At 37.6% G+C, this 27,934-nt stretch overlaps 1 protein-coding gene and 1 pseudogene across 2 annotated transcripts in view; both read right to left on the bottom strand.

Annotated features, from left to right (window-relative positions):
- The window catches only part of LOC148114667 (complement factor H-like), a 40,842-nt gene extending 40,318 nt beyond the window's left edge, over positions 1-524 (bottom strand). The window contains exon 1 of the mRNA XM_087890059.1: positions 310-524. Coding sequence (XP_087746185.1) covers positions 310-373 — 64 coding nt within the window. The 5' untranslated portion in view covers positions 374-524. The remainder of the gene's footprint in view (positions 1-309) is intronic.
- On the bottom strand, positions 457-27,501 carry LOC117677314 (complement factor H-related protein 2-like; annotated as a pseudogene). The gene is made up of 9 exons (XR_015733165.1): positions 27,151-27,501; positions 24,823-24,996; positions 24,054-24,242; positions 21,230-21,412; positions 20,758-20,964; positions 19,915-20,095; positions 17,514-17,687; positions 15,140-15,307; positions 457-490 (listed from the first exon to the last, which is right to left on the bottom strand). The product of XR_015733165.1 is annotated as a complement factor H-related protein 2-like (transcript).
- Between the last annotated feature and the right edge of the window lie 433 nt (positions 27,502-27,934).

Here is a 27,934-nt window from a genome sequence, read left to right as displayed (position 1 = left end):
ATGGTAATCTCTTGGTTATTATCATATCAAGTTCCTTATTAACTGAAACAGAGACCCTCCAAATGGGCATGAATTTATAATACTGATACAAAGTATTTTGCTATTCACAAATCAGTAGTTGAAAAACGTTGTATTTGAAAAGAGGACTGGAATTATAAATCCATGACATTATTAAAGAATCTGGTATTACAAATGTCAAGAAAACCACAAGAGAAAAATGAAATTGTTTGCGTTTTCTAAAAGTAACTGGTCCTTTAATGAATCCAGCAGACACTGTTTTCCCCTTGATTTCTCTTTGTCTTAACTTACCCTTTTGAGAAGAGAAGCCTGGCCAGAGAAGAAAAGCAGCAACCAGGAGCAGCCAGGCCTTCATAGCTCTTCAGGTAATCTCCCAACCACTAAAATTCCGTTCAGAAGTTTGGCTCTTTCAGCTGATCTCGCAAAGATACTATCATTCCTTCCTCCTTTTTGCTTGTCGCTTTGCTTGTTGCTAGGAAATTTGTGAAGAGGAAGTATTACTGGAATAAGAATATGATCTCGATAGCTAAATAAGGACTCTGTGTTGCGGTGGGAAAGCAAACAAAGTAAACTTTTCAGGCAGTTTTTTTCATAAGAAAAAAAAATACTTTCATTTCAGTGTTGAGCAATTCTGAACTTTCCCAAGGTTTTCAGTAACAGCAGCTAACAACAAAATTATTATACATAATTTTTATGAAAACTTCTTTTACAATCTTCAGCGACATGCAATTAAACATTAGCCAATCATATCAGGGAAACTGTTGCTACAATTTGGTACCAGTTGTTTTTTCACCAAATACCACAGATCTAGGATTGGGTTGAACTTCAACAAATATCTAGAAAGTCAAAATACTAACAACTCTGGGTAATACAAGAGAGAACATAAGACATTGCTTCCTTGTCAGAAGGATACAAGATCTACCCTTCTCTTATTAATCAGGAAAATTCCCCTTTACAAGGAAAAAATTGATTTTACATTTTGTTTCCCTTTTTCCTGTTTTGTCTTTAAGAGAAAATATGTTGTCAATATTTTAAATTATTTTCTTAAATTCAAAACTCTCATTTTTATAGGTGTATAAGAAAAATTCTTTGCTGCAAATTCCATCTAACTTCTATGAAGAAAACAATATGTATTATTATCTTTCTTATGCAATTTGAATTGAGTCAAAAAGATCCCCTCATTTTTTCTCTAATGTAAACCAGGGGTCCCCAAGCCCCAGTCCATGGACCAGCATGGGCCATGGCATGCCAGAAACCAATCCGCGCAAACAAGTGAAGCCCCATCCACGGGATGCAGGCAGCAGGTGAAACTGTTACGATATTTTCAGGATCAGACTCAATAAATAAGTTGAGAATTATCAATTCAACTAAATCACTGTTTATTTACATAAGGCATTCTATATTCACTGAATATTCACAGATAGAAGCACAGAATGGACGTATGCAGCTCCTTATATATACAATGGGTGGAGCTAGATATGGGAGTGGTGAAATATGAATACATTAAGAGGTGAAGAATAAGTTAACCCCTGATACCCTGTTCATGTACTATTTACATAATGGAGAATAAGGCATTTACTTGTGACAAATCCCCCTCTAAATGCCGATTCGATATATTACAACAATTACAATCAGATTCAGAACAATATAAGACATGTAATTTAGAAGTCAAGTATTTATGTTGCTTAGACGGCAAAGGCTTTGTTAATATGTCAGCTATTTGCTCTGATGTTTCACAATGAACTGCTTTGATAAATCCATCTTGAGATAATTGTCTCACATGTTTAAACTTTATATCTATATGTCTGGACCTTTGTCCAATAGCATCAGACCTAGATATTTCGATAGCAGCTTTATTGTCTTCATGCATAATAAAAGGCAAAATGGGTTTCTTCCAAATATCAGAAAGTAAATCGTTAAACCATACAAGGTTATTTGCTGCCTTAGATAGACAAACATATTCTGCCTCTGTTGTTGAAGTGGCTACTAGATCTTGTTTGCCAGTATACCAGTAAACTGGACAACCGTTAAGGAAGAATAAATAACCAGATGTGCTTTTTCTACATGAGGTATCGCCAGCCCAATCCGCATCGGCATAACATGTGAGGATGGGCTCTTTGACAGTATTAGGTTCCAATAACAAACAGAAGTCTAAACTATTCTTCAAGTACCTTACTATCCTTTTGACAGCTTCCCAATGGTATAGTGATGGTTTGCTAACATGTCTGGACAATAAGTTGAGAGGCAAAGCAATATCAGGTCTAGTCCAATTGGAGATATAAAGAAGTGAACCTATGACTGACCTGTAAAATGTATTGTCTTTGAATTCAGGGGATGATTCATTTGTATTCTTCAAAAAAATCAGTTTGCATTGGAGTATCGCAAGGCTTAGCATTACTTAAATTACATTTTTTCAAGAGCTCTATGATTTTGTCCTTTTGAGAAAGCTTAAATCCTCTTCTGGTTTTACTGATTTGAACACCAAGATACTTATTTACTTTACCCAAAGATTTCAATGAAAAATGTTCATTCAGTTTTGTTACAAATGCTTCTCTCCTCTCATTATGTTTACCTATGTACAAAATATCATCCACATAGATCAATACAAATTCTAGTGAATCATCCTCTTTTTTGACAAAGAAACAATTATCAGCAGTAGTGGCATTGAAATTCATAGTTTTGAGTACTTTTACTAAACAATCATACCATTGTTTACCAGATTGTTTCAACCCGTATAAACTTTTATTTAGTAACCAAGTTTCATTTTTGTTTGTGTATTGACTGTGGGGTGCCCTTACATATATTTCTTTATCTAATTTTGCATGTAAATACGCAGTCTGTATGTCGTTTTGGAACACATCGAGGTTGAGTGCTGATGCTATAACCAGAGCTGTCTTGACACTCTCTGTTCTTACTGTGGGGGAGTATGTATCTGTGTAATCCTCGGGATATTTCTGTGCATAACCTTGTGCAACTAATCTAGCTTTGTATAGAGTATTGCCTCCCTCTAAATTTTTAATTTTATATATCCACCTAGTGCCAATGATGGTTTTGTCCTTTGGTGCAATTGTAGGTGTGAATACATTTAGCCCTCGTAAACTATCCATCTCTTTACTCATGGCTGATTCCCATTTTTTCTTTTCTTCAGGAGGAAGTTTTAACACTTCCTCATATGTGTTAGGTGTTGGTGATTTTCCATCCATATGCATTACATAATCTTTGTATTTGTTTGGCACTTGGTTTCTGCTACTTCTGATTGCTCTTTCTGGTTTAGTATCATTGTCATGCATATACCTCGCTTCCTTTTTAGTTAATGAATCTGTTCTTATTTTGTGTTGACTATTTGTCCATGTTTTGACTTTATTTTTATGCGTGTTGTTACTATGTTCTTCTCTATCCCCTTTTTCTTGGAGTTTAGTGCCTGGATTGGTGTTTGGGAATATTTCATTAAGATGTATTCTAGACCAGTTGGCCTGTTCATGGAACACAGCTGTTCTGGAAACTATAAATTTGTTATTACTATCGATAAATCTGTATCCTTTTGTACCTGTCTCGTATCCCATAAATCTAAGTCTTCTGGATACGTTCTCACCTTTGCGCCTCAATTGTTTAGGTATGTGTACGTCTGCAGTGACTCCAAATATGTGCATGTGTGCTAGTTTTGGTTTTCTGTTATACATCGCTTCATACGGTGTCTTATTTACAATACTGGACCAAGTTCTGTTTTGTGTGTAATTAGAATATTGTAGGGCTTCTGACCAGAATTGTTTACCTAAGCCAGCATCCTCTAATGTGCATCTAATCATGGTTTGTAATGTTGAGTTCTTTCTCTCTGCCACTCCATTCTGGAATGCAGAAAATGGGCTAGATGTGTAATGTAACATTCCTTTGTCTTTTAGCCATTGGGAGAATTCCTTAGACATGAATTCACATCCCCTATCTGTCATGATTTGTTTTATTTTAATATTGTGTTGTGTTTCTATACGTTTGTAAAATTCCTTAAATTTCTGAAAGGTTTCATCTTTATGTTTTAATGTGTAAACAAATCCATAATGACTATAATCATCCACAATGGTTAGAAAGTAACGTTTTTTATAAGTAATTGATGGTGTTAATGGACCAACTAGATCCATGTGTACCAAATCAAAAATTTTGTTAGTTGATCTCGTTGACTTTCTAGGTCTGGGACTAGTTTTGAGTTTTGTAGATTTACATACTGAGCATTCCAAATAGTTTTCACAATTTTTTATTTTAACACCTTCTGCATGTTCAGTCATCTTTTGCACTACAGAAAAACTGGCATGTCCTAATTTCCTATGTAAGACATGAGCACACTCATCGTGAATTGGTTTACCTATTTTAGGTTTTTTTTCATTGTGTGTATCTTTGTGGTTATGAGTTACTTCATGTTCCTCATTGTCACTGTTACTATTGTCTCCATTATCTATTTCATTGTCATCTTCCATATTTGAATCAATGTTGTTTAACCATTCCTCCTTTGTCATTAAATAAGGTAGACCTCCTTTGATTATTACTGTGCCTATGTTTGTTCTGTTTTTCTCTAATGTTGCCTTTCCTTTTGAGAACACAATGTTAATGTCAGACTCTCTGCTTAGTTTTATTGCACTAAGTATGTTATGAGGTATCTCAGGTATTAGTAATACCCCCTCTACTTTTCCTAGGCCTGGTAAGATTACATTCCCTCTACCTATTACTTGAACCTTTTCTTGATTAGCTACTTTGATTACAAATTTATCTTCTACAAAAGAAGATAATATATTTTTATTATTTGTAGTGTGATTGGTTGCTCCAGAATCAATAAGCCAATTGTTGTTCTCTGGTTGTTGTATGTTAATGTTGTCATGTTTGTCTAGCCCATTCAGTGAACCAGACTTTCTATCCTTTGAATTGTCTCTGCCCCCTCTACATTCTCTATAGTTGGGTGGACTTCTATACCTGTGTCTATCAATGGAAGGTTGTCTGTTGTTGTACCTATTTCTATATTCTGACCTATATCTTTCTCTTAGAATTTTAGGACAATCCCTCCTATTATGTTCTCTGGACCCACAATTGTGGCATCCAAATGGTTCATGGTATCTTTCTTGAAATGCTACCTTTTTATATTGTTTGTGTTCTATATGGTTGCTATAACGACTCCTCCTTGAGTTGTCTTCAGCTATTAACTTGTTAGATAGACTTTCTATGGATAAGTATCCTAGATTGATTGTGTCTAAATGTGACATATAATTATCCCATGATGGGTCAAGTGAGTTGATGATAACACTTTTCATCGTTTGATCTGAAATCACTTCCCCCCTTAAGTGCAGTTCTGCTCTAATTTTGTTAAAGATATTAAGTGTTCACTTATGGTAACCCCTGGCTTTATCCTAGAAGAGAAGAAATCTTTAGACATTCTTGTGGTAGTGGCTACACTTTCACTGTGAAATAAATTAAACATGCATTGAATAATTTCTGAGACAGTCAGATTTTGCTTAATACTGTGATACATGGCAGGAGATATACTGGAAATTAATAAGAAGAATGCTCTATGGTGTAGGCAATCTAACTTTAGAGTCCAAGGTCTTTTGGGGGGGTTAGTAATAAAAAAGAGTAAATTTTCTTTCATAAAGACAACCTGGAGCTGCTGATACCATTCTTGCAAATTAATGCCATCTATCCTCAGCTTTGGGAAGTCATTGGGTAAATTCCCAACATTGTTGGGTCCATTACTTACAACCGGAGGTAGTCCGTGGTCTTGCAAATGGTGAAAGTTGCAAAACGGCGTGGGGATGCTAGCGACGAGTTTGTATGATTCTCTCCGCATCTCATGTCTTCCGAAGTTGTCTGCGTAGTCTTGCGCATGCGCGTTGCTCATTTCGTTCCTGGAGTCACCGTGAGAGGTTCTCGCTGCTGCAGCTCCTTCGCTTTGTTCTTCTTCCGATGAATCAGTCTCCGGCTCGATCTTTGGAGTCCTGGTGATAGCGGGTGCTCGTTTTCTTTCGCTGAAGGCGCTGGTCCTTGGATTAGTCTGTGGCGTGGGGCGGTATCTGCAGGGCTCTCTGGGCTCAGGCGTCGGTGCTCTCGCCGTCTGGATAGGAGCGGGTAGATTTTGAGGCGTTGGCTCGCTTGCTTGTTTTTTTGTTGATTTTTTGGTGATCTTCAGTTTTGGTCCAAATGCTGCAAAAAGCGTTTTCATTGCTGATTTTACTTGCATGTCTATTGAATCTTCTTCGTTCTCTGTGTCTGACTCTTCTGAGGTATATATTTTTTTTTCTTTCATTTTTGCATCGAGTAAGGCTTTTCGCGCCAGATATTTTGAATCCTGCTTTCTGATTGGCTCTGCTTCGCTCATCTTAGGGGTCTGTTGAAACCAAGATGGCTGCCATTCAAAATTTTGCGCGGGATTGTTGGTTTTCTTCTTCGTTGCGCTTTCATCTGCAAGCATATTACTCACTATTTTTGAGTCTTTTGATTTTTCAGTAGCGATGTGCTTCTCTCTCGCTGCTCCGTTGTTCTTTAATATATCTTGGAGGTTCGCGACGAGACTTTCATCGCTCTTTTGGCTTTTTAAAAGTTTTAGTATCTCTGACCTGAGTTCGTTGTTTTCTATTTCGTTTTCTTCTTGGTCATCATCTTCATTTATTATTTCTTCGTCGTCTGTGGTGTATTCTTCAGATTCTCTCGAAATTGCATTCGTGGACTCATCGATTATTTCTTGATCCGCTTCCATTTCTTTGCTGTATGCCCTGGTGTTGGGCCTATCTCTTTTAGACATGTTTAAGTTTTTATTGAGTCAATTTAACCATCCTCTGCTACCAGATTGTTACGATATTTTCAGGATCAGACTCAATAAATAAGTTGAGAATTATCAATTCAACTAAATCACTGTTTATTTACATAAGGCATTCTATATTCACTGAATATTCACAGATAGAAGCACAGAATGGACGTATGCAGCTCCTTATATATACAATGGGTGGAGCTAGATATGGGAGTGGTGAAATATGAATACATTAAGAGGTGAAGAATAAGTTAACCCCTGATACCCTGTTCATGTACTATTTACATAATGGAGAATAAGGCATTTACTTGTGACAGAAACCATGCCCCCTACGGGCTGTAGAAAAACCTTTCTCCATAGAATTTGTCCCTGGTGCCCAAAAGGTTAGTGGCCATTGATATAAACAGTGTTTATCTCCCCCAGGACCTATAGAGGAAAAAGGGAATGGCCCTGGAGGACAAGAAGAAGAGCCGAGTAATGAATGCAATAACATGTCCAAATGTTCCTCAGAGGAGAAATATTTCCTAGCATTTCTCTATAACTTTCATGGTATACAACCTATTTCAAAGATGTTCTGAAAGGCTGCAGCTGCCTCACAGTGGACTTATTAGATAAAAAGGAGGTCCAGGCATATTTGGATAGCACATTAATAATTGCCAAGAGAAACTTTTTTCTATGGTTTTCCTTAGAAAATTTGGAGGCATCTATGGGATCAGATTGAATTGATGAACTATGTCAGTTATCACTGTTTTATTTCTAGCAAAATTAATTCTTGGAGACTTATAAAGAATATAGGCTTCTTGTCTGAAAGTCATATCTTGGTTAGAATTTAATCATGTTTCCTTCCCTCCTGAAAAAGGGATTTATACCACTATAATTCCCCTCACATAAATATTTCTTCGGAATATTTTCATACTTCATTCTAATGAAACATCACTGACAAATAATTTTTATTTCCCTTTAACATATGCTTTTATTAGTATTTCAGAGTTGAGAGGACATAAATAAAACATAAGAAAAATGTCCCTATATTCTAGATCACAAAAATCTTCAAAAAATTTGGCTGTGATTGCCACCAGTATAGAGGTAGTCCTCCACTTACGATAGTTCATTTAGTGACCCTTCACTAAACTGTAGCTTTACAACACAGTTTGCAACATCCATACAAGCTGGGCCTGAAGTAACCATTTTATGTATTAAAGCCTAAGCAGCAGGTTTTCTTGCCTTCTATGAAAATATGTCTTGAGTTGCCCCACATGTTGGTGACGTCTAACTGTGTAAAAAGTTTTGGAGAATCATTAAACTCTTCTTTGGAATCTGAGGCTGCTATATTATTTCTCAAAAGCAGGCTGGAGTTTTTAAACTGCAGAACTTCACAGCCTCCTGTGGCTGAGGCACTAATAAAGTGCTTGTGCAGAACCACAGCCTGTAGCTAAGACACAGTTAAGGGTGCCTGTGTAGAATCACAGGTCTGCCAAATCTGAACATACCCAGTGACCGTGCTTGGAAATACATGGACACCTACCCTGCAACCCTGTGCCTGAGTTCACTTTGTGCAGAACATCTTCAATGGATCAGTCTGAATTTGTATCGGTTTTTATTAGTTCATTAGGAACATATGACATAGAATAATAGAGCTGGATAAGACCGTGGAGGTCTTCTAGTCCAGCCCCTGCTCAAACAGAAGACCCTATACCATTTCAGATAAATGATTGTCCAGTCACTTTTTGAAAAACCTCCAATGGAGCACCTACAACTTCTGAAGGCAAGTTGCTCCATTGGTTGATTGCTCTCACCATTACAAAATTTCTCCTTAGCTCTAGGTTGCTTCACTCCTTGTTTAGTTTCCATCCATTGTTCCTTCTCTTGCTTTGGAAAATACCATATTTTTCGGTGTATAAGACGCACCAGAGTATAAAACACACCTTAATTTTGGGGGAGGAATACAAGGAAAAAAGTATTTTATCTCTGCCTACCAGCATTTTAAGGTGGCACCGCCCTCCTCCTTCACCTGCAAGCAAGAGGTGCAGGGACTACTTGCTTTCCCCCAAAGAGACCCCTCGCATGCTCTGGGGGGAGGGACAGAGCACAGCCTGAGGAACAAACCTCTTCGGAATGGTATGTGCGGGGGGGAATCTGCCCTGCAGCTTCGGGGAACAAGACGGGTGCCACGATTTGCGGCTGGTCACCCCTCTGGCCACGCTGACTTCACTCCCCAGCAATGTGAGGAGCCGCCGCCACCGCTGCCTAAGCCCTCTCTGCACCCAGGAGCCAAGCCGAACTGAATGGGAGCCCCTAAAGGGAAACTTTCCTCCTTTCCAGCCATCACTGCCCAGATTCCCCAATGCAATTCTCAAGAGTCGCGCTTCAGGTGGCGGCCAGTTCCCCTGCAATGTGCAGCGGGGAACTGGGAAGTGCTTTGGATTTGGGGAGGAGATTGTAGCGCTGCCGCCTGAAAGTGTTTTTCTGCACATTGCAGAGCTGCGCGCCCCCATCCCCCTTCTCAGCAGACTCAACTTCTCTTTCCTCCTGGCCAGATCCGCCGCCTGAAATACGGTGCACTTTTTTTTTTTGTCTCTGCACACCCCATGTTTGGAATCGGGAAGGGGATCGCAGGTCTGCCGCCCTCTTGAGAATTGCATTGGGGAATCTGGCAGCAATGGCTGAAAGGAGGAATGTTTCCCTTTAGGGGCTCCCATTCAGCTCGGCTTGGCTCCTGGGTGCAGAGAGGGTTTAGGCAGCAGCGGCGGCAGCTCCTCACATTGCTGGGGAGTGAAGTCAGTGTTTGCCAGAGGGGTGACCATCCACAAATCGTGGCACCTGCCTTGTTCCCTGAAGCTGCTGGGCAGATTCCCCCCCCATGACTGTCCCAAAGAGGGAGGGTTGTTCCTCAGGCTGTGCCCTAACCCAGATCCCTGCCTCCTGGAACTGGCTGAAAATGGCCGAAGGGTGGGGGCCAGCGGGTGGGCGGGGCTACATTCAGCATATAAGACGCACCCAGATTTTGACCCCCTTTTTGGGGGTAAAAAGGTGCGTCTTATACACTGAAAAATATGGTAGTTTGACACCTTCATCTTTGTAGACGCCTTCAAATATTGGAAAACTGCTATCATGTATCCCATAGTCCTTTTCACTAGACTACACATATCCATTATCAGGTTCCGAATCAGGATAAGAAAATAAATCGCAGACAACAAGGTGGATGTTGTTCTAAAGTTTTATCTTTCTAAATTCGGCACGCTCCGACAATCACTCAGTGCAATTACATTGAAATATTGTCAGCTCTAACCTTATCGTGCTTTCCCTTCTCATTATAAACCTAGCGTTACTCCTCCCCCAGATTCCACCCCAAATCCCTGTGCTGATTGGAGGGCTCTAGCTGCCTTCCTCTGGCCAGTAATTCAGTGCAATTAGTCCTGGTTCGTTGGGGCCGTTCCGATCGGGATAGGTCTGATAAACCTCCATTAATGCTGGCTAATGCAGCCGGGACCTCATCCACGCAAGTGCAGTCCTATCCGCCCTCAGCTGGAGTTCCATGTGAACAGCTGAAGGAAGAGGATTCCACCGTCTGTATGCAGGAGGGGGCAAGTGATAGCAAGGCAAGATATCCGGGCAGGAACGTGGGCTGCACACTCTGTCTCCCTCTGTTCCCACCGGAATGTCAGCCCCGACGTTGGCTGACATGCGGCCCCCCTACCATGTGGCTGTCTGGAAGTCAAAAGCAGAGAGGGTTACGGAACCCATCCATCCCCTCCCCAGGCTTTCCTGGGTTTTTCCTATAAAATCTAATAGTAGGCCTCCCGTAGGTCTAATTTTGTAAACACCCATCCCTCCGCCAACCGTGCCAACATATATGTTCTCATCTCTGCCAATTCTTGCGGCGTCATTGAGTACATTTTGGGTTCAGGTAAAATAGCTCCTGGAATGAACTCAATAGCGCAATCAGTGGCTCGATGGGGAGGCAGGATATCACAGTCTTGTTCACTGAACACCTCTTTAAGATCATCATACACTGTGGGGTAGATGGGACATCTTTGGAGGTGGGGCATGTCCCCCAGGAACAGCAGCGCTCCTAACTTGAGGGGCTGGCAGGGGCATCCCAGCTGAGGCTCCCCTTCCAGCTGCAACAGGTGCAGCCCCGGGATTACCTTCGGCTAGAAAGCTAGCCAAACTGTTCTTAACAAACATATACCACCTTCATGGAGTGCCCCAAAAGATTATCTCCGATCGTGGGGTACAGTTCACAGCCAAATTCTGACAGAAATATGCAATGGTAGAGAGGTATATCCGGTGCTACGTCAAATACCAACAAGTCGACTGGGTGGACCTATTACCCTTCACCGAGGTCGCATACATGAACAACATACATAGCAGCACCGGATATACCCCGTTCCATATTGTTTCAGGGGTTGAATTCGTCCCGATACCTGAGTGCCCCCACCCAGAATCTGAAGAGGTGGGGTTACAGGAATGGCTGTGCAAAATGGCAAGAGTCTGGGACCATGTTAGGGATGCCCTGCAGAAGGCAGTGGATAGGTACAAATACCAATCGGATAAGAAACAGCAACCACAACCACCTTTCCATGTGGGTCAGAGGATCTACCTTTCCACTAAGTACTTAAACATCAAGATGCCATGCAAAAAATTTGCCCCAAAATATATTGGCCCATTCCCAATAGTTAAAATTATCAACCCTGTCACTGTACAGTTACAGTTGCCCCCCCTGCTAGGGAAAATCCATCCGGTTTTCCATAGTAGCCTCCTACGTCCGGTGGGAATCTCCAATATACGAGGAACCCCACTTCCTCCACCTCCATCTGTGGATGTAGGCAGAGAACAACATTATGAAGTGGAGGAGATTTTAGATGTTCGACGACATGTAAAGGAAACGGTTACATTTCCTGTAACCGTTCTTCATACATTTTAGGCTCCACTCCAGCTCCCTAACCATTTCTGTTGCTCTTCTCTGCACTCCTTCCAGACTCTCAACTTCTTTTTTTTATTGTGGTGACCAAAACTGGATGGAGTATTCCAAGTGTGGTCTTACTAAGGCTTTGTAAAGTGGTTCCAAAACTTCAAGTGATCTTGATTCTATCCCTCAATTAATGCAAGATTGCATTGGCTTTTTTGGCTGCTGTTGCACACTATTGGCTCATATTTAAGTGATTATCCACTTGGACTCCAAGATTCCTCTCAAAATTACTGGCATTAAGCCAAGTTTCATCTAGCCTGTATACATATAGTTGTTTTTTCTTGCCTAAATGTAGAACCTTACTTGTTATCTACATTGAATTTCATTTTGTTAGACAGGGCCCAAAGTCTGTCAAGACCTTTTTGGAACTTGAACTTGTCTTATGGTGGGTTGGCTATTCCTGCCAGCCTAATGTCATCTTCAAATTTGATGAATTCACCTGCTATTCACTCATCTAAATAATTTATGAAGATGTTGAAGAGTACTGGGCCTAAGACGGAGCCTTGTGGTACACCGCTACTTACTTCCCTCCATGTAGACCTAGACCCATTTAGGACTACTCGTTGAGAACAGTTTGTCAGCCAGTTACGAATCCATCTGGTGGTGATGCTATCTATCCCACTTTTTCCTAGCTTACCAAGAAGCAGGTTGTGGTCTACTTTGTTGAATGCCTTGCTGAAGTCTAAGTATATTATGTCCACAGCTGGTCTACTACTTTAGTAACTATGTTGAAGAATGAAATAAGATTGGTTTGGCATGATCTGTTTTTAACAAACCCATGCTGACTGTTAGTTATTACTTTACTCGAATCTAGATGTTGGCTGTTCTGATTTTTTATTATCTTTTCCAATAACTTCCCAGGATGTTAAGCTGATTGGTCTGTAGCTTCCTGGCTCTGGTTTTTTGTTTTTTTCCTTTTCTAAAATGGGAACCACATCAGCTCTTTTCCAGTCCTCTGGTAGTTCCCTGGTGCTTCAGTATTTTTGAAAGATGTGGATACTGGTTCTGAGATGACATCTGCCAGCTCCTTTAGAACACTGGGATGTAATCCATCAGGTCCCAGTGATTTGTATTCATCAAGATTAGACAGGTGTTCTCTCTCTCTCTCTCTCTCTCTCTCTCTCTCTCTCTCTCTCTCTCTCTCTCTCTCTCTCTCTCTCTCATCAGGAAAATTTGGTCAACCTTTTCTCTATGTCATTTTTTCCTTCATCCTTATTTCTCTTTCCAGTTCTAAGCTTAAGGTTCAGAAACATCTGCCATTCAAATGCAAGGATATCATTCAATAGATAAAGAAATACTATTTCACTTTGTTACTATAGATGGAATAGCAGATTGCACCTCTGAAATACAATTCACAATTCAGTAGATATGATTTTGGTCCAATACTGAACGCCCATGACCACCCCTCACTTCCTGCTGGACAGGTTAATGTCTTAAGACAAAAAGTGGCACTAGACTGCAGGTTGTGAGAAGGGCTCCCATCTACCTAGCAGCCTGTCAAGAAAACTCAAGGAACCTTGAAAGAGAAGATGATTTGATTCAGATTTTGATTGTAAGAGGTAGAATGTCCAGCCAGGAATGTTTTAGGATTTAGATGTCCATTTTCTGGATGCTGCTGAGTTGCTTCGAAGTCACTGTACATATTAGGGAGATACAATGAAGATACAACGAATAAATTCATTGCATGCATGCCTCAGGCAGCTTCACAAGATATAATTTTAAAAAGTATCTTGTGATCTCTAATGAGAACGTAAAACCTCACTAGTATCTTTGAAGAGATTTTCAACAGAGAGAACTTCATAATTTCTGGTTTGTCCATAGAAACAAACCCGTTTCTGTTTTTTAAAAAAGTATTAAAAAGTTTTATACTTTTTCCACCAAAATTGCCAATCATACTATACATACTACATCTATGGGCTAGGACTGAAGAGATTTATATTCCCTTTTTTCCATAAAACATGTTAAGTAACCTTGATTCAATAGCTGGATATTGAAGCAGGATACAAATATAAGCAGAACCAAAAAATTACCACCACCCCAATATAACCCCACAGTATCTTTTTCTAAGCGACTCCATTCAGATAATGGTGTTGTCATAATATCATATGTCATATCTCAATGTGATTTAGTATAACAAGATAGCTCCTGATTTCAGAATTCTTTGTTTTTGGGAAGACCTGTGAAGTTACAGTTTTTGTGTTCAGGGTGGTTAAGCAGGAAACTTGGAATGTTTTAGGAAGTTGCTGCCAAAGCTCAAATACTGGCCTACCTTCTGGCTAACTTATTTTTTCTTTGATTATTGTTCCTTGCCTCTTTGAGGTTATTTTTTTATTATGCTCAATTTTTATACAAAAATATTTTGGCATCAGAATTGTTAGGCATACCCATATCTCTGTTTAATTTCCCATTTACCACCTTTGGATAAGTCATAGTTGATTGACAATTTCTCGACAACATAGATTTTCAAAGTGCTTAAATATTTTGTGGCTTTTGACAAATTTTATAGAGACTGGTGTGTGCCCATTGTGTTTCGCAAGTGTCTATAAACCAAGCAAGACATGAGGCTGTTGTGTTTCCATTAATCACAGATTGAGACAGTCCTAACTTTTACTGTCTTTTCCTTTCCCTCTTTAAAACTGTTCATTTCATTCCTGCAGCTACTTGCATGCAGCCTTTTTTGGTGTTCAGGCCTTCTGCCTCTCATTTCAGTAATATTCCCTCCATTCCTCATTTAATCAAAGTTAAACTCTTCAACTTATCTTTTTTCCCCTATTGTTGCAATCATTCTATTCATGTGCCATAAAAAAAAAAGTCAGTCTGCTCAACCACTTTTACCGATAATTTCTTGTTCTGTATCAAAGTGGTATTTGCTGATTTCTCCTATTACTCCAAGTGCTATGCAGTCTATCTGTGATGCTTCAATAGACAGAGAACCTTCCCTTTTCCCAAAGAACTATTAGCTATCTTCCACAGCCATTTCACTTTGAGCTACCTGACTAGCTTCAGAAGGAAAAGTTCTCTGTAAAGTGGGCTACATGTTACCTAAGCCCAAGAAAACAAATCAAACAATGAGGTAATGAGTGATGAGGAAAATGCAAATCTCAAACACCAGGTAGGAGACCCAGGGGGAAAAAAACATGGACAGACATAAAGTTCTCAAATGCTTATATACAAACGCTCAAAGTTTGGCTAACAAACAGGGTGAATTACCAGCATTACTGCTAGCTCTAATAAAGTATAGTGTCACTATTATTATTTCATAATAAATCATTCATTTTCAATAAAGCAATTTACCACTCATAAAAAATAAAGCAATTTCTATTTTAGAAAGAAACTGAAAACAAAGAAACTAAAAAAAAGCTGCTTACCTTAACAGAGAGGAGGCGGGCTCCAACCATTAGCAGTGCATTTAGAAAACTTTTTTCGGAAATATGGAATTGAATAACATACTATCTCGATTGCATCGTTATACACATATTGAGATTGCCTAGGTTGAAAGATGCCATACTTCACTTCTGGAGAGGGACACTGAATTTCTATAGAGAAAGATGAACAGAGATACATAGTCAGTAAGTCACTGCCTATGAGATTAATATATTGCAAAATGAGGAGAGATCCTCATGCTATAAGCCTTGCAGTGGACGTACAGAATGTATTTTGTTTATGATCTTTACATATTATGCAGAGAAGGAAGGAACAGTAGACCATTTACTCAGCTCATGCAAGAAATCACACAAATGATTATAAACAACAAAATAACATAGTCGTCAAAATGATTCACTGAAACAACTGTCAAAATTATCAGGTTCCAGAAACAAAAAAAGGATGGGAACATAGAGTTGGAAAAGTAGTTGAAAATAAACAGGTTAAAATATTGCAGGATTTCCGAATACAAACAGATAATGTCTCAGCTCATAACACACCAAGTTTAACAGTGGTTGAAAATAAGAAAGTGTGGAATATTGATGGCAATATCAAAGGATAATAGAATCTAAAACAAGAATTGGAAAAGATCACAGGGTTAAGATCTAAAAATCAAAGTTGAAATATTTGATTTTTATCCTGCTTTATTGCTTTCTAAGTAATTCAAAGGGCCAAAATGCATAATATTCCTTCATACTCCTAACCTCAAAACAACCATACGATGTAGGTTGAGCTGAGATAAACTAATTGGTCCAAAGTCACCCAGCTGGCTTACATTATGGCATAATATTACCATGGTGGTCCTAGTCATTATTGGCATACTAGGTGTCATATCCCAAAATCTTGGATGGCATTTAAAACATCTGCGCATTCACAAAATTTCCATCCATCTAGAAAAAGCCACACTACTTGGATTCACATGCTCACCTAATATATTATGACAACTTAGGTTCTTGGGAAAAACTTGATACGAATGAAGGTAAACACTAGCTAAAAAACTGGCAGCTGTGATTTCACATTGGTGTGTATTAGTAGCTAAAACAGTCCAATAGCATCTACTTAAAAACAAGCTCTTTCTGACTAAGTAGAAAGGAAACTACTCAAATAGCAGAGGAACAAAACATCAGCTCCTAATTGATAAGATGATTATGGAAAACTGCAGGAAAAGGAAGTTGTCTAACTTGAACATAGCTTTGGTTGATTACAAGGAGGTATTCAACTCCCTTCCACATGATTGGATAATCAAGCGTCAAGAAATAATAGCAATCAGTAGAAACATCAGAAGGCTTGTGCAAGGATCTAAAGCACAATGGAAGACACAGTTGTTGGTCAATGGTGATAGGCTGGGAGAGGTAATATCAAGACAGAAATCCTTCAAGGAGATTCAGTATCACCACTACTATTTGTCAATGCACCAATTTTTCTTTCAACGATACTAAACAAGTTAGGGCATGGCTATAAAACATCAAAAACATCTGACAGACTATCCCACCTCTTTTACATGAACAATCTGAGGCTATATGGAAAAACATCATCTGAAATAGAATTGTTGAACACAATCTGTTGGCCAACTGATTTTCTGTTGCTTCATTCATCCCATGCTTCCAAAAATAGCTTGTTTTGCTGCCTTGTGGGACTATCATCTATATTGTCCCTAAAGAAAACAAATGCTTTTTTTCTAAACTTTGAGTTAGACACAATCTGTCACATGTTTCCCATGTCCTAGAAATGTTAAATGAAACATTCACTCCTATTTGGGCCTACATTTATTGCTGAGTAAGACTATGTATGGTTGATAACAGATCCAAATAAATGTTTGTCCCAAATGATCTTCAAAACAATTCTGACCTCTCCTGAAGAAAGACATTGGACATTTTAAGTCTGATCAATTAAATTTAAAAGACAATACAGTGTGTTGTTTGGTTCCACAAGTTCCTGGAAACTATGGTCCCTGCATTTTTATATATCATGGAAAGTTACAATTTTGAAATTATAGAATTAGTAGCTCTTTTTAAACTATTCCTTTAATAATTATAGCTACTTTAGGCAATCAGTATTCCTATAAATAACCCATAGATTCAGAGGAAAACTGAAACAGCATTTTTACATGTTAAATAAAAGAAAGATGATTCTTCTAAGACAATACTTGTTATTCATGTTGTCTGTAAGTATCTCTGGTGAAAATGAAATCAAATACAAACATACAAAGGCTTCTTTCCTAAACCACCAGAATTTTTTCAGATTGATTGGAGCTGCAATCCTATGCATCCAGTATGTATAAGATTTCAGGGTAACCATGACCATTAGAAACATACATACCTGTACATTGAAGTTTTGGACTCCATCCATACATAGTACATATGGCATCTGGTCTGTCAACATATGTGTATCCTTCATTACAGGAGAATTGTATTCTCTCATCTTCCTTATAAATTGCCTTTGGAGATAATATGGTTCCATGTTCAATATAGTCTGCCTTGCAAGTTATTTCTACTATAAAACGCAAGGAAAAGTCATTAATATTCTCTATAATCATTGAAATAATAATTTTAAAAAGCTAAATAACAAATCTAAATGATTGGAGAAGGAAGAAGTCTATCTGTAATGCTAATCTCATTTTTCATCCTAACAGATTGAATAAATGACTCTTTTATCATACTTACTGAGAATGGACAATAATCAATCCTAATGCGGTCTACTATTCAGTTATTTTCACAATCAAATGAAATGCCTTCAACCTCATCCAATGTTTTCATGTTACTGTTGATATTGGGAAGTTTCAATGAAGTGGGGAGAGTGATGAGCACTGAGATACTGTATTTTTCTGTCTATAAGATGCTCCCGTGTAGAAGACGCCCCCATGTTTCATGTAGTTTCTTGTAGCAAGCACATTAGAAGCCATCACTGTGCAGAAGCCATCTTGTTAGAATGAGTAATACAACAAGAACAGGAAATGCATCACAGGAACAATAGAGATGAAACCTAGAGTGGCAATGTGATATAGGAAACAACTACAATAGAGAGGAATGGTAGAGTTGCATATAAGAGAGAGAGGCTCATCCAGCATGTGTGGCCTTCTCTCTGCCTCCTGTGTATAAGACACCCCTCCATTTTCAAGTAAATATTTTAAAGAAAAAGTAGTGTCTTATACACAGGAAAATCCGGTAACCTGCAAAGCAAGAAGAGTAGGCTAGACCTCTCCTCCCATCAACACTGATTAGAACTATTCCACAGGAAGAAGGAGAACCAGTGTAACACAATGAAAACTTTAAGGACATTGGGTTCACTTAAAACCTTATTTTCTTAAGGACATTTGGATTAAAATTATTTTAAAGTTAAAGGGGGTTTTCAGAACAGCAAAAGACTTGATGAGTGAGCTTCATTGTGGATTAAACAAAATATTAAAATAATAATTTTAACAATTCAAAGTCGTTAGCAAAAAGCTTGACAGGAATGTGATATAAGTTTTAAATGAATTAAAAGGACAGTCAAATTTGAAATATTATTTTACAAATTTCTTCTTTAAAAAACTCTAAATGAGTGTTTCTCAAATTTGGCAACTTGAAGTTGTGTGGGATTCAGTCCTTAGAATTCTGGGAGTTGAAATCCACTCATCCTCAACTTGCCAAGGTTGAGAAACACTGAAATAAATAAACCATACATACTTTAAAGGGGATGCAGATAGCTTAGAGTTGTAGTGAAGACAGAACTGGACTAAGGTGACCTAAGTTTGATTATGATGTTAGGTTTTTGGTTTTAGCATTTTTTCATTATACAGAGATGTCTCTTTATATTTTGGTTGTAAGCCACCCAGCTCTTGGTACACAATCGACAGCTATTTAAATGAAATAAATAAATATATGTCTGTGCACCAATCAGGAAGTGAGATTCTTTTCATTTCTGGAAGAAGGCAGTTGTAATAAATTATCCTCTGCCTTTTCTTCCACTCTCTAAAGCTATTCATTTCATACTGTAACATTCAACATTTCCAGCTATTTAGCAACTTTTAGACCTACTGTTTCTTCAGTTCAAAATTTAGGAAACATTAGTTTCCCCAATCTATAATTTGTATCCATAATTACAATAGCCCTACTTATTTTGCTAACAGAAAGTAATACTGTCTGTGTTGTTTTTATGCTTTCTGACGTGTATCTATCTGCCTATGAATGGCCTATAACTTTGGTTATTCCTCTTTATTTGAAAAGCAGATGTTCCACACTTTGTTAAAACACTTTTCTTGCACACATCCCATATGTATTTAGAAACTTTTCAAGGTGAATAAGTGAAATTGCAATTGTACAATTTTGTTTATTCTGTTCTGATGGAACATCTTCCTTTCATGTCTGCCTGTATCCTGTTGCAACTACATAAAAATTTTAAATAGGTGCAAAATCTGCTAAACTGTGCTGGGTGAAATTTGTCCCTTAGAGAAAGACAAGCAGGAAAAGGAAGGAAGGAAGGAAGGAAGGAAGGAAGGAAGGAAGGAAGGAAGGAAGGAAGGAAGGAAGGAAGGAAGGAAGGAAAAAGAAAAAAAGAAAAAAGAAAAAAAGGCAAGAAAGAGAAAAAGAAAGGAAGAAAGAAAGAAAGAAAGAAAGAAAGAAAGAAAGAAAGAAAGAAAGAAAGAAAAGAAAGAAAGATTCATGTAAAATAATGTGAAAATGTACACTTGTGCAGTTAAATATATTGGCCCTAATCAGTAATATATGCAACCTCTACTTACAGACACATTTTGGTGAAGGTGACCATCCATTTTTTGTGCATTCAACCACCTTTCCTCCGTAATCTGTTTCAAGTGTAAATCCACTGTCACACTGTATTCGAATTAGATCCCCGTCATGGTATATATATTTTTGTAGGTCGGAAAGAACCATTTAATACTCTTGGAGAGTTGCATGTAATTTCTGGAAAAAATAAATCATCTGTTGTATTGAACAAGAAAATATATATAGCAGCAACATGATAGAGAAATGCCATGAATGCACAAACAAACAAACATCTCCATGAAGTTCTTCCTATGCCTGTATAGAAACTACTGGTTCTGGGAGATGTAAAACTACTAGAATTGTGAAATCCACTAATCTATTAGTCCCAAAATCAGAGGCAAAGCAATGTTTTCTAGCAGTAACAAAAAAAAAAAGTTCCTATATTCTTTTTAGTAACTAAGTTTCAATTTCTATTGTTACTGCTGTATGGATTTTAGTATGGTAATAGATTATGAATTCTTTAAAAATATAAGTTTAGTAACTCAGCTGTGGGATTTGGTTTTGGCAAAAGCAATTACTGTAGCATTCAATGATATAAACCACAGGTGCCCAACTCACAGCGTCACATGACATATCTTGACATTTTTTCCCTTTGCGGAGCTGGGATGGGCGTGGCCTGCACGTGACGCATCCAGCCCATGGGCCACCGGTTTGACACCCCTGATATAAACAGTATTGCCATGCAGATATATTATCCTGCATTTATGAGTGAACAATCTTTTTGAAAAATTTTCAAGGATGAATGTGCTGGTTTTGCACTAACTTAGCCACAGTTTGTAAAATTAAACTTTTTGAATCACCTTCACAATTAGGAATTACAGGTGGTGTCCCATTACAATGGATTACAGAAGCTGATTGGGAAGCATTTGCTGCAAGGACATATCCTGTTTTACAGGTGAGCTCAATAGAATGACCACGTTGAACAAATGTATTTTCAGATGCATCCATTCCATCTTTAACTTCTATCTTCTGCCTTTCCAGTTCAGCCTTGGGAATCATACAGGGATCTCAGATGAAAAAGAAAATAAATCTGTTAGAGAAGACAGTCAGAATGTGTCATATTATCTTGTTGCAGAGGTCTACCAATAGAATTTAGCTTTCATCTACTAGCAGTTCATCTCATGTGTAGAACTGAAACCATATATAAAGGAGAGCTGCTGTAGGCAAGACCAATTAAACCATTTTTATGTGAGAAAGAAAGAAAGCAATGAATGGATCCTAATGATTCAAAATGCTCATGAAAATTAGATGAAGACTTTCTTTTCTGCTTACCAAGGCAAATGGGCACTTTTGTCCAGGTCCCATTGTCACAGAAAGATCTGTTCTGACCTTCCATGGCATAATATTTTTGGCATCTGAATTCTACTGAAGAGCCAGATCTGTATTGCTTCTCAGATAAAGTAGAAATGTCTCCGTTCTCAGTCCTGGGTGGACCACTGCAGTTTTGCCCTCTTTCTATTAAATATGAAAGCATGAAGGGTAAAGACTTTGGCCATATTCCAACCTAAAGCTTTGAGATTATCTGTATTTCTTGATTGATTGCAAAAGATGCCAATAAATCTGTTTTAATGAATATCCATTCAAGTTGTATGTGTTTATTGTATTTTTGAAATATATACAGAAAAAACAGCAATATACGTAGATCTATGGAACAGATAATCTAAGGAATGACTAATATAAAAGGATCTTAAAAATGGATAAGTTAACAATTCCTCCTCTAAGAATTAACATATTAAATTGATATAAATCACCAAAATATATTTCAAATGTTACTAATATTTTAAATTACACAAAAACATAATCTGTTCTTGTCATGAATCTATGAAAAAAATTATACAGTGTCATTTTTTCTTAGCAGAAAAAATAGCCTTTTCTAAAATGAATAATTATACATTTCTTGAATTCAGTTTTTGATATTTAAATAGTAGCAATTTTCCAAATTTACTTGGCTGGTCCACATATATGAATGATATAGCCTTGCCGTTCCCCAGAAATGGTTAGATTTCTGGAATTAGAGGATGATTCAAAATAGCAAAATATCATAAGTTTCTTTAAATAAAACAATCAATTTAACCGTCTCAACTTTCTTTCTTGCTGCAGAAAATAATATATATTTCTACTAGCAGTTATCATTAACATTCGCCAAATTAATCATTATATTTTTTCAGATTCTTTAATCTTAAAGAGAAAAAATCTTTTCTTTAACATCCATTTTAAAACTTTAAACTTTTCTTTAAAAATATTAGTAAAATCACTAAATGCTTATGTTTTTTAAATTTCCTCTTAACATAGATACTTTCAAATATACTTTCAATAATATTTTACAAGATTAAGGGATTACTCAAGCATTACATATACAGAAATAAAACACATTTTCAAACCCACTTTACAAATATAGAGTTACATTAAAACTTTCTTTCAGTTACATATACCCTGTTTTCCCGAAAATAAGACATCCTGTGATAATAAGCTCAATCAGGCTTTTGAGCGCATGAGCTAAAATAAGCCTCCCCCTGAAAATAAGCCCTCCATGAAAATATTTAAATGCAGAGCTGGAAATAAGATAAGATGGCAAGAGGAGCCCCATTTTGCTCCACGTGCCCCAAAATAATAAGACCTCCCCGAAAATTAGGCAAAGCACTTATTTTGGGGTTCAAAAAAATATAAGATAGGGTCTTATTTTCGGGAAAACACAGTAGCAGACTGATAAAAACCCATCCTAATTCCAATTAACTCATTAAATTTATGTCACTCCTTCCAGCTTATGTTCATAGATTAAAATCTTTTTGTTTCTCTGAGATATCTACCAAGTAATTATAAACTTCTCTTTTTCTCAAGGGGTTCTCAAGCTCATTTATATTCATGAAGAAAAAGTCTGGAACTTGTCCTCTCCAAAGTTGTAAATTAGCTTGAAATTCTTCTTTCAATTGCACTGGGAAGTTTACAGTTAAATCATCATCATCATAAAGATTGGTGGCAGATTTTTATTCCAAAATTGCACTTGGGTCCTTCGCATTGTCAGCTACTCGTGAAATTGCCTCAATGGTTCAGTAACTTTCTACACATGATAGCATCTCTGAATTTCTCATCTTTCTTCCAACTACTTAAGTCAGTTTTTATAACATCTTTAGAACAGACTTGATCTATAAAGTGATGTTTCTACTGACTCCTGTTATTTCTAGGCACTGGATTATCCAGTCATGAGGCAGAGAGTTGAATGCCTTTTTGTAGTCAATTCATGCTATATTCAGGTTCATCTTTCTTCTCTTGCAGTTTTCCAAAAACATTTTGTCAATTAGGAATTGATCTTTTTCTCATCTGTGGTTTCCTTTCTCCTCAGGCAGAAAGACAGTTGGCATTTTTGTCTACTTATCAAGTCCTTACCAAGGACCTGGGATAGGTAGATTTGGATAGATGATGATAATGATGATGATGATGATGACAATGATGATGATTTAAGATTTAATCTTCAATTCTATTCAGTCTGGGACTGCTAAGAAATGAAGTATTCTAAAGTATTCTAAATTCTAAAAATCAATGGAGAAGCCAGATTAACAACTGTGATACTAACTTAACAACTGCAATGACTCACTTGGCAAGAAAGACATAAAATGGGGCAAAATTCACTTTAAAACTGTCTCACTTAACAAGAGAAATGTTGGGCTCAATTGTCATAAGTTGATATGTATATAATAACTGTATGATGACTGTATATAATAAAGTCATCCAGCCAATTTCAAACAAAAGCGATTTTTCATCATGCAAAATATGGTTCTCCCCTAATTATATGATATCAACATATTTTTATATAACCCTTGCAATTTTTGAAACAAATTCCTATTCCTATCGATCTTATGCATATCTTCAACTACACAAAAGAATAATTCTTAGCTGAAATTCAAGATTTTGGATTGAACCTTAGAGGCAATTCATATCTTTGGGAAAATGCCAGAACATTCTTCTCCAAATAGATGTACTTAAGATTTTTGTTTTAAATTACAGCTACTATGTGATTGAGAAGCATATTTATTGCTATACTAATTTCTTTAATTAGTTCTAATTTCAAAGGAATCAATCATATTTTGAGCACGCTTACCAGAGATACATAAAGGCAACTCCATGTAACCGTCAACACAGTTTCTGACAGATGGATCCACAAGGACATATCCTTCATTGCACTGAAATTGCAGGCTATGATTACTTTGAATAAACCGAGTTTTTCTCTGACCTCCAAATGCAAACAAATTTTTTGCTGCTAGCTGTTGCCTTGTGATACGGCATGGTGCTAAAAAACAGAAAATAAGCAAGATCTTCTCAACGGAGGTTGTCCATTGGTTTCCCTCTATTCCATGGTTGCTAAAATGCAGTATTGCAGGCTAATTCTGCCGACTGCCAGAGTTCAATTCTAACCAGCTCAAGGTTGACTCAGCCTTGACTCAGTTGGTAATATGAGAACTCAGATTGTTGGGGGCAATATGCTGACTCTGTAAACCACTTAGAGAGGGCTGTAAAGCATTGTGAAGCAGTATATAAATGCTATTGCTATTGCTAATACCATTAAAACATTTTCGGAGCTATCCAATAAATATTATAAATCCTTCACTCAATCAGTCCCATCCTATTAACTGTAATGGGCAGAAAAATTAAACTTGGGGACCTGGAGGAACAGCCACTATTGAGACAACAATTCAGATAAAAGAAATCTGAGTCCTGGCCAGAAATGTTGACTCCATAGCAACAGAGATCACTTTTCTACCTTACGGATCATTGAATTAGAATCCAGATGTAACTAGATTTCTGGATTTCAAATGAAAGAAGCTGCAATTCTACATTTTCTTCCAGTTAAAGGAAGCATGATGGCTTACCCAAGCATTTTGGTGGATGTGGTGTCCATTCTTGTTCCTTACACTGAATCCATTCAGGTGCTTCCAAGACATAGCCAGGGTTGCACCTGTATTGTACTCGATCGTTTTCCAGGTACTTGACCTTCTCAGTACTCACAATTTCCCCAAAGTCAATTTCATCTGGTTCTTCACATACTGAAATTATATTTACATAAAATTATCTTACTTGCTTAGACAAGTTTATTTTTGCTAATCTCATGAATGTGTCATGAACTGTGAGATAAGAAATTTCCTGTTCTAAACCAAGTTATATAATTATTTCCCACTTTTGCCTTTACCAGAAACTAATACCTCTTGGGCACTTAATCTTCACTACAGGTAGTCCTCAATTTAGTGATCATTTGGACTTGCGAGAAACTTACCTGGAGAGGAGTTTATAACCCAGATTCCCATAGTCACTCTTCTCCATGGTCATGAGTGCACTTTGGTGCTGCGCAGATGAGCTGCATTTATAGCTATTTGCTGCATTCCATGGTCCATTGGCCTTGTTTTCTGACAGTTTTTGCTGAAAACCATCATTTACTTCCAATTTCCAGAAAAACTGCATCAACAGTGAACTATTTAACAACTGTAAGTTATTTGATTTGCTTACCTTACAGTGATTATTGGAAAGGTGATTGTTGGAATCATGGTATTTACTTAAGGGCCACCATAAAAAGGGTTGTGAAAATCTAATCAGCCCCATGACTGATTACTTTATGACCATAACAGGTTTTGATCATGATGAGCAGAGTTCAAGTGGATTGTAACTCCAAGACTACCTGCAATATGTAACCTTCCCTTGATGATGCCTAACACTGAACAACTCTGAGGATACAAGCTACTTTATTAAATATAAACCAATTGATTAAGGAGGGCAAACAAGAAGCTCAGCCCTAGAAACTCCCAGGCAATCATAAAAACAGTAAAAAAAAAATGATTGGGTCAAAGGTTCAATTTGTATGAATATAAGCAAATATAGCTTCTGCATCTTGTGAAGTAAATATTTTCCACCATATCTTCTCCTAAAGGGTATTCCCACCATGAATTTAGATACCTATTCATTGCTTTTGTATTTATTCTGATGTAAATATAACCGAGATACAACTTAAAATTTCAAATCTTTGATGTATGCATAAAAAGTTTTTTTAAAAGGCTACAGAAGCCACAGACATTATGTAGAGAAAAAAAAACTGAGTCTGAAAACCTCATTAGGATTTATTGCCAGGAAAAGTCCTCTTTTTCTATAATCTCTCATTTTTAGAACATTAGCATCTGAGTGGAAATTTGATGTGGAAATATATTCAGTAATTATATTCCATTTTTACAACTGTTTGTTTCAACTTTTGGGTATCCTTTTTGTTTTTAAGTAAAATATATCATTAAACACAAATACTTCAATGAAAGTGCCTGGAGATAATACAGTGATTAAGGGTCTGGAGCAGGGGTGGGTTCTACTTACCTTTACTACTGGTTCGCAACAGTGCATTTTGATGACGTCGGGGTCGGTGGGCAGAGCCTCCCACCGGTTTTACTACCGGTTCTATAGAACCGGTACGAACTGGGGGCAACCTACCACTAGTCTGGAGACTGAAACATGCAAATAACAGTTGCAGGAATTGGGTATGGCTAGTCTAAAGACATGGTAGCAGTATTTCAATATTTGAGGGGCTGACACAAAGAAGAGAAGATCAACCTATTTTCCAAAGAAGGCAAGACAAGAAACAAAGCATGGAAACTAATCAAGGAGAGAAGAAATCCAGAACTAAGGAGAAACTTCCTAACAGTTAGAACAATTAACCAGTGGAATGGCTTACCTTCAGAGGTTGTGGGCGCTTCATCCCTGAAGAGACTAGACAACCACTTGTCTGAAATGGTATAGAGTCTGCTGCTTGAGCAGGGGGTTGGACTAGAAGACCTCCAAGGTTACTTCCAACTGAATTATTTTATATTCTATACTCTATTCTATATTTTGTTCTGAAGTCAATTTTTACATCAGTTTTAAACTACCTTTATTAGACACTTGGTTATTATTGTATCAAGTTCTTTATTAACTGAAACAAAATCCCTCAAAAGGGTGTGAATTTACAATACTGATACAAAATAATGTTGCTATTCACAAACCAGTTGCTGAAAAATCTTGTATTTTAGAGGGAATATTCTTAAATTATCTGCCATTACAAATTTCCAGAAAGTCACAGATAGAAAATGAAACTCTTTAGTTTCACTAAAAAATAACTGTTCCTTTAATGAATGCTGCAAAAATGGTTTCGTTTAGTAACCCTTTGATTTCTTTTCTTCTTAACTTACCATTTTGAGAAGAGAAGCTTGGCCAGAGAAGAAAAGCAGCAACCAGGAGGAAACAGCTCTTCATGGCTCTTCAGGCAATGCCTGAACTACCAAACCTCAGTTCAGCAATTTGGATATCTCAGCTCAATTCTTCCAGCTACTACCGTCCCTTCATCATTTTATGTTTGTTTGTTGTCAAGAAACCTGGGAGGAGGAGGCTTCCGGTTTGCTCTTCGTAGCCACCAGACAGTCTCTCGGGACCGCCAGCCCCTTCGCCTGTAAAGAGCCGCCTGTACAGCGCAAAGGCGGCTCAAAAAACCCCATTTCCAGGAGGAAATGTGGGATAGAGCAGGTGAGTGTAGGTAGAGCTCTCCGTAGCCCCCAGGGTTTTTTTTTTACTCTTGGGGGCGGGCGGAGGAAGCTCCCTATAGCACTCGCCGCCCGCTCCGGGCGTTGGGAGACTTCTGCCTTTTTGCAGAACAAGGCTACGAAGACAAGCTTTTTAAGATATTTAACAGATTAACTAAAGATGATGAGATTTGGATCTGGACCTGTGACCCTAAATTGCAAGTATTAATACTTATTTCGCAAAGGATATTCAACAAAGTAAAAAAGACCTTTTAAAATGGCGATTGCCGAAACTGGAGCAGGGAAGCTGAAAAGAGAAAGTCCTTCCGTTTCTTATTAAGTTACAAAGTAGCAGAATAAATGCTCCTGGCTACATTTGAAGGGATATGAGCTGGACCTGTGACCCTGAATTGCAAGTATCTCATTTATTTTATAACAATTATTGAAGAAGGAAAAG

Source organism: Pantherophis guttatus, chromosome 3, assembly GCF_059756535.1.
Source record: "Pantherophis guttatus breed Tessera chromosome 3, ASM5975653v1, whole genome shotgun sequence".
Taxonomy (NCBI): domain Eukaryota; kingdom Metazoa; phylum Chordata; class Lepidosauria; order Squamata; family Colubridae; genus Pantherophis; species Pantherophis guttatus.
Note: the sequence above shows the minus strand (reverse complement) of the source record. Positions and strands in the feature narration are given on the sequence as shown.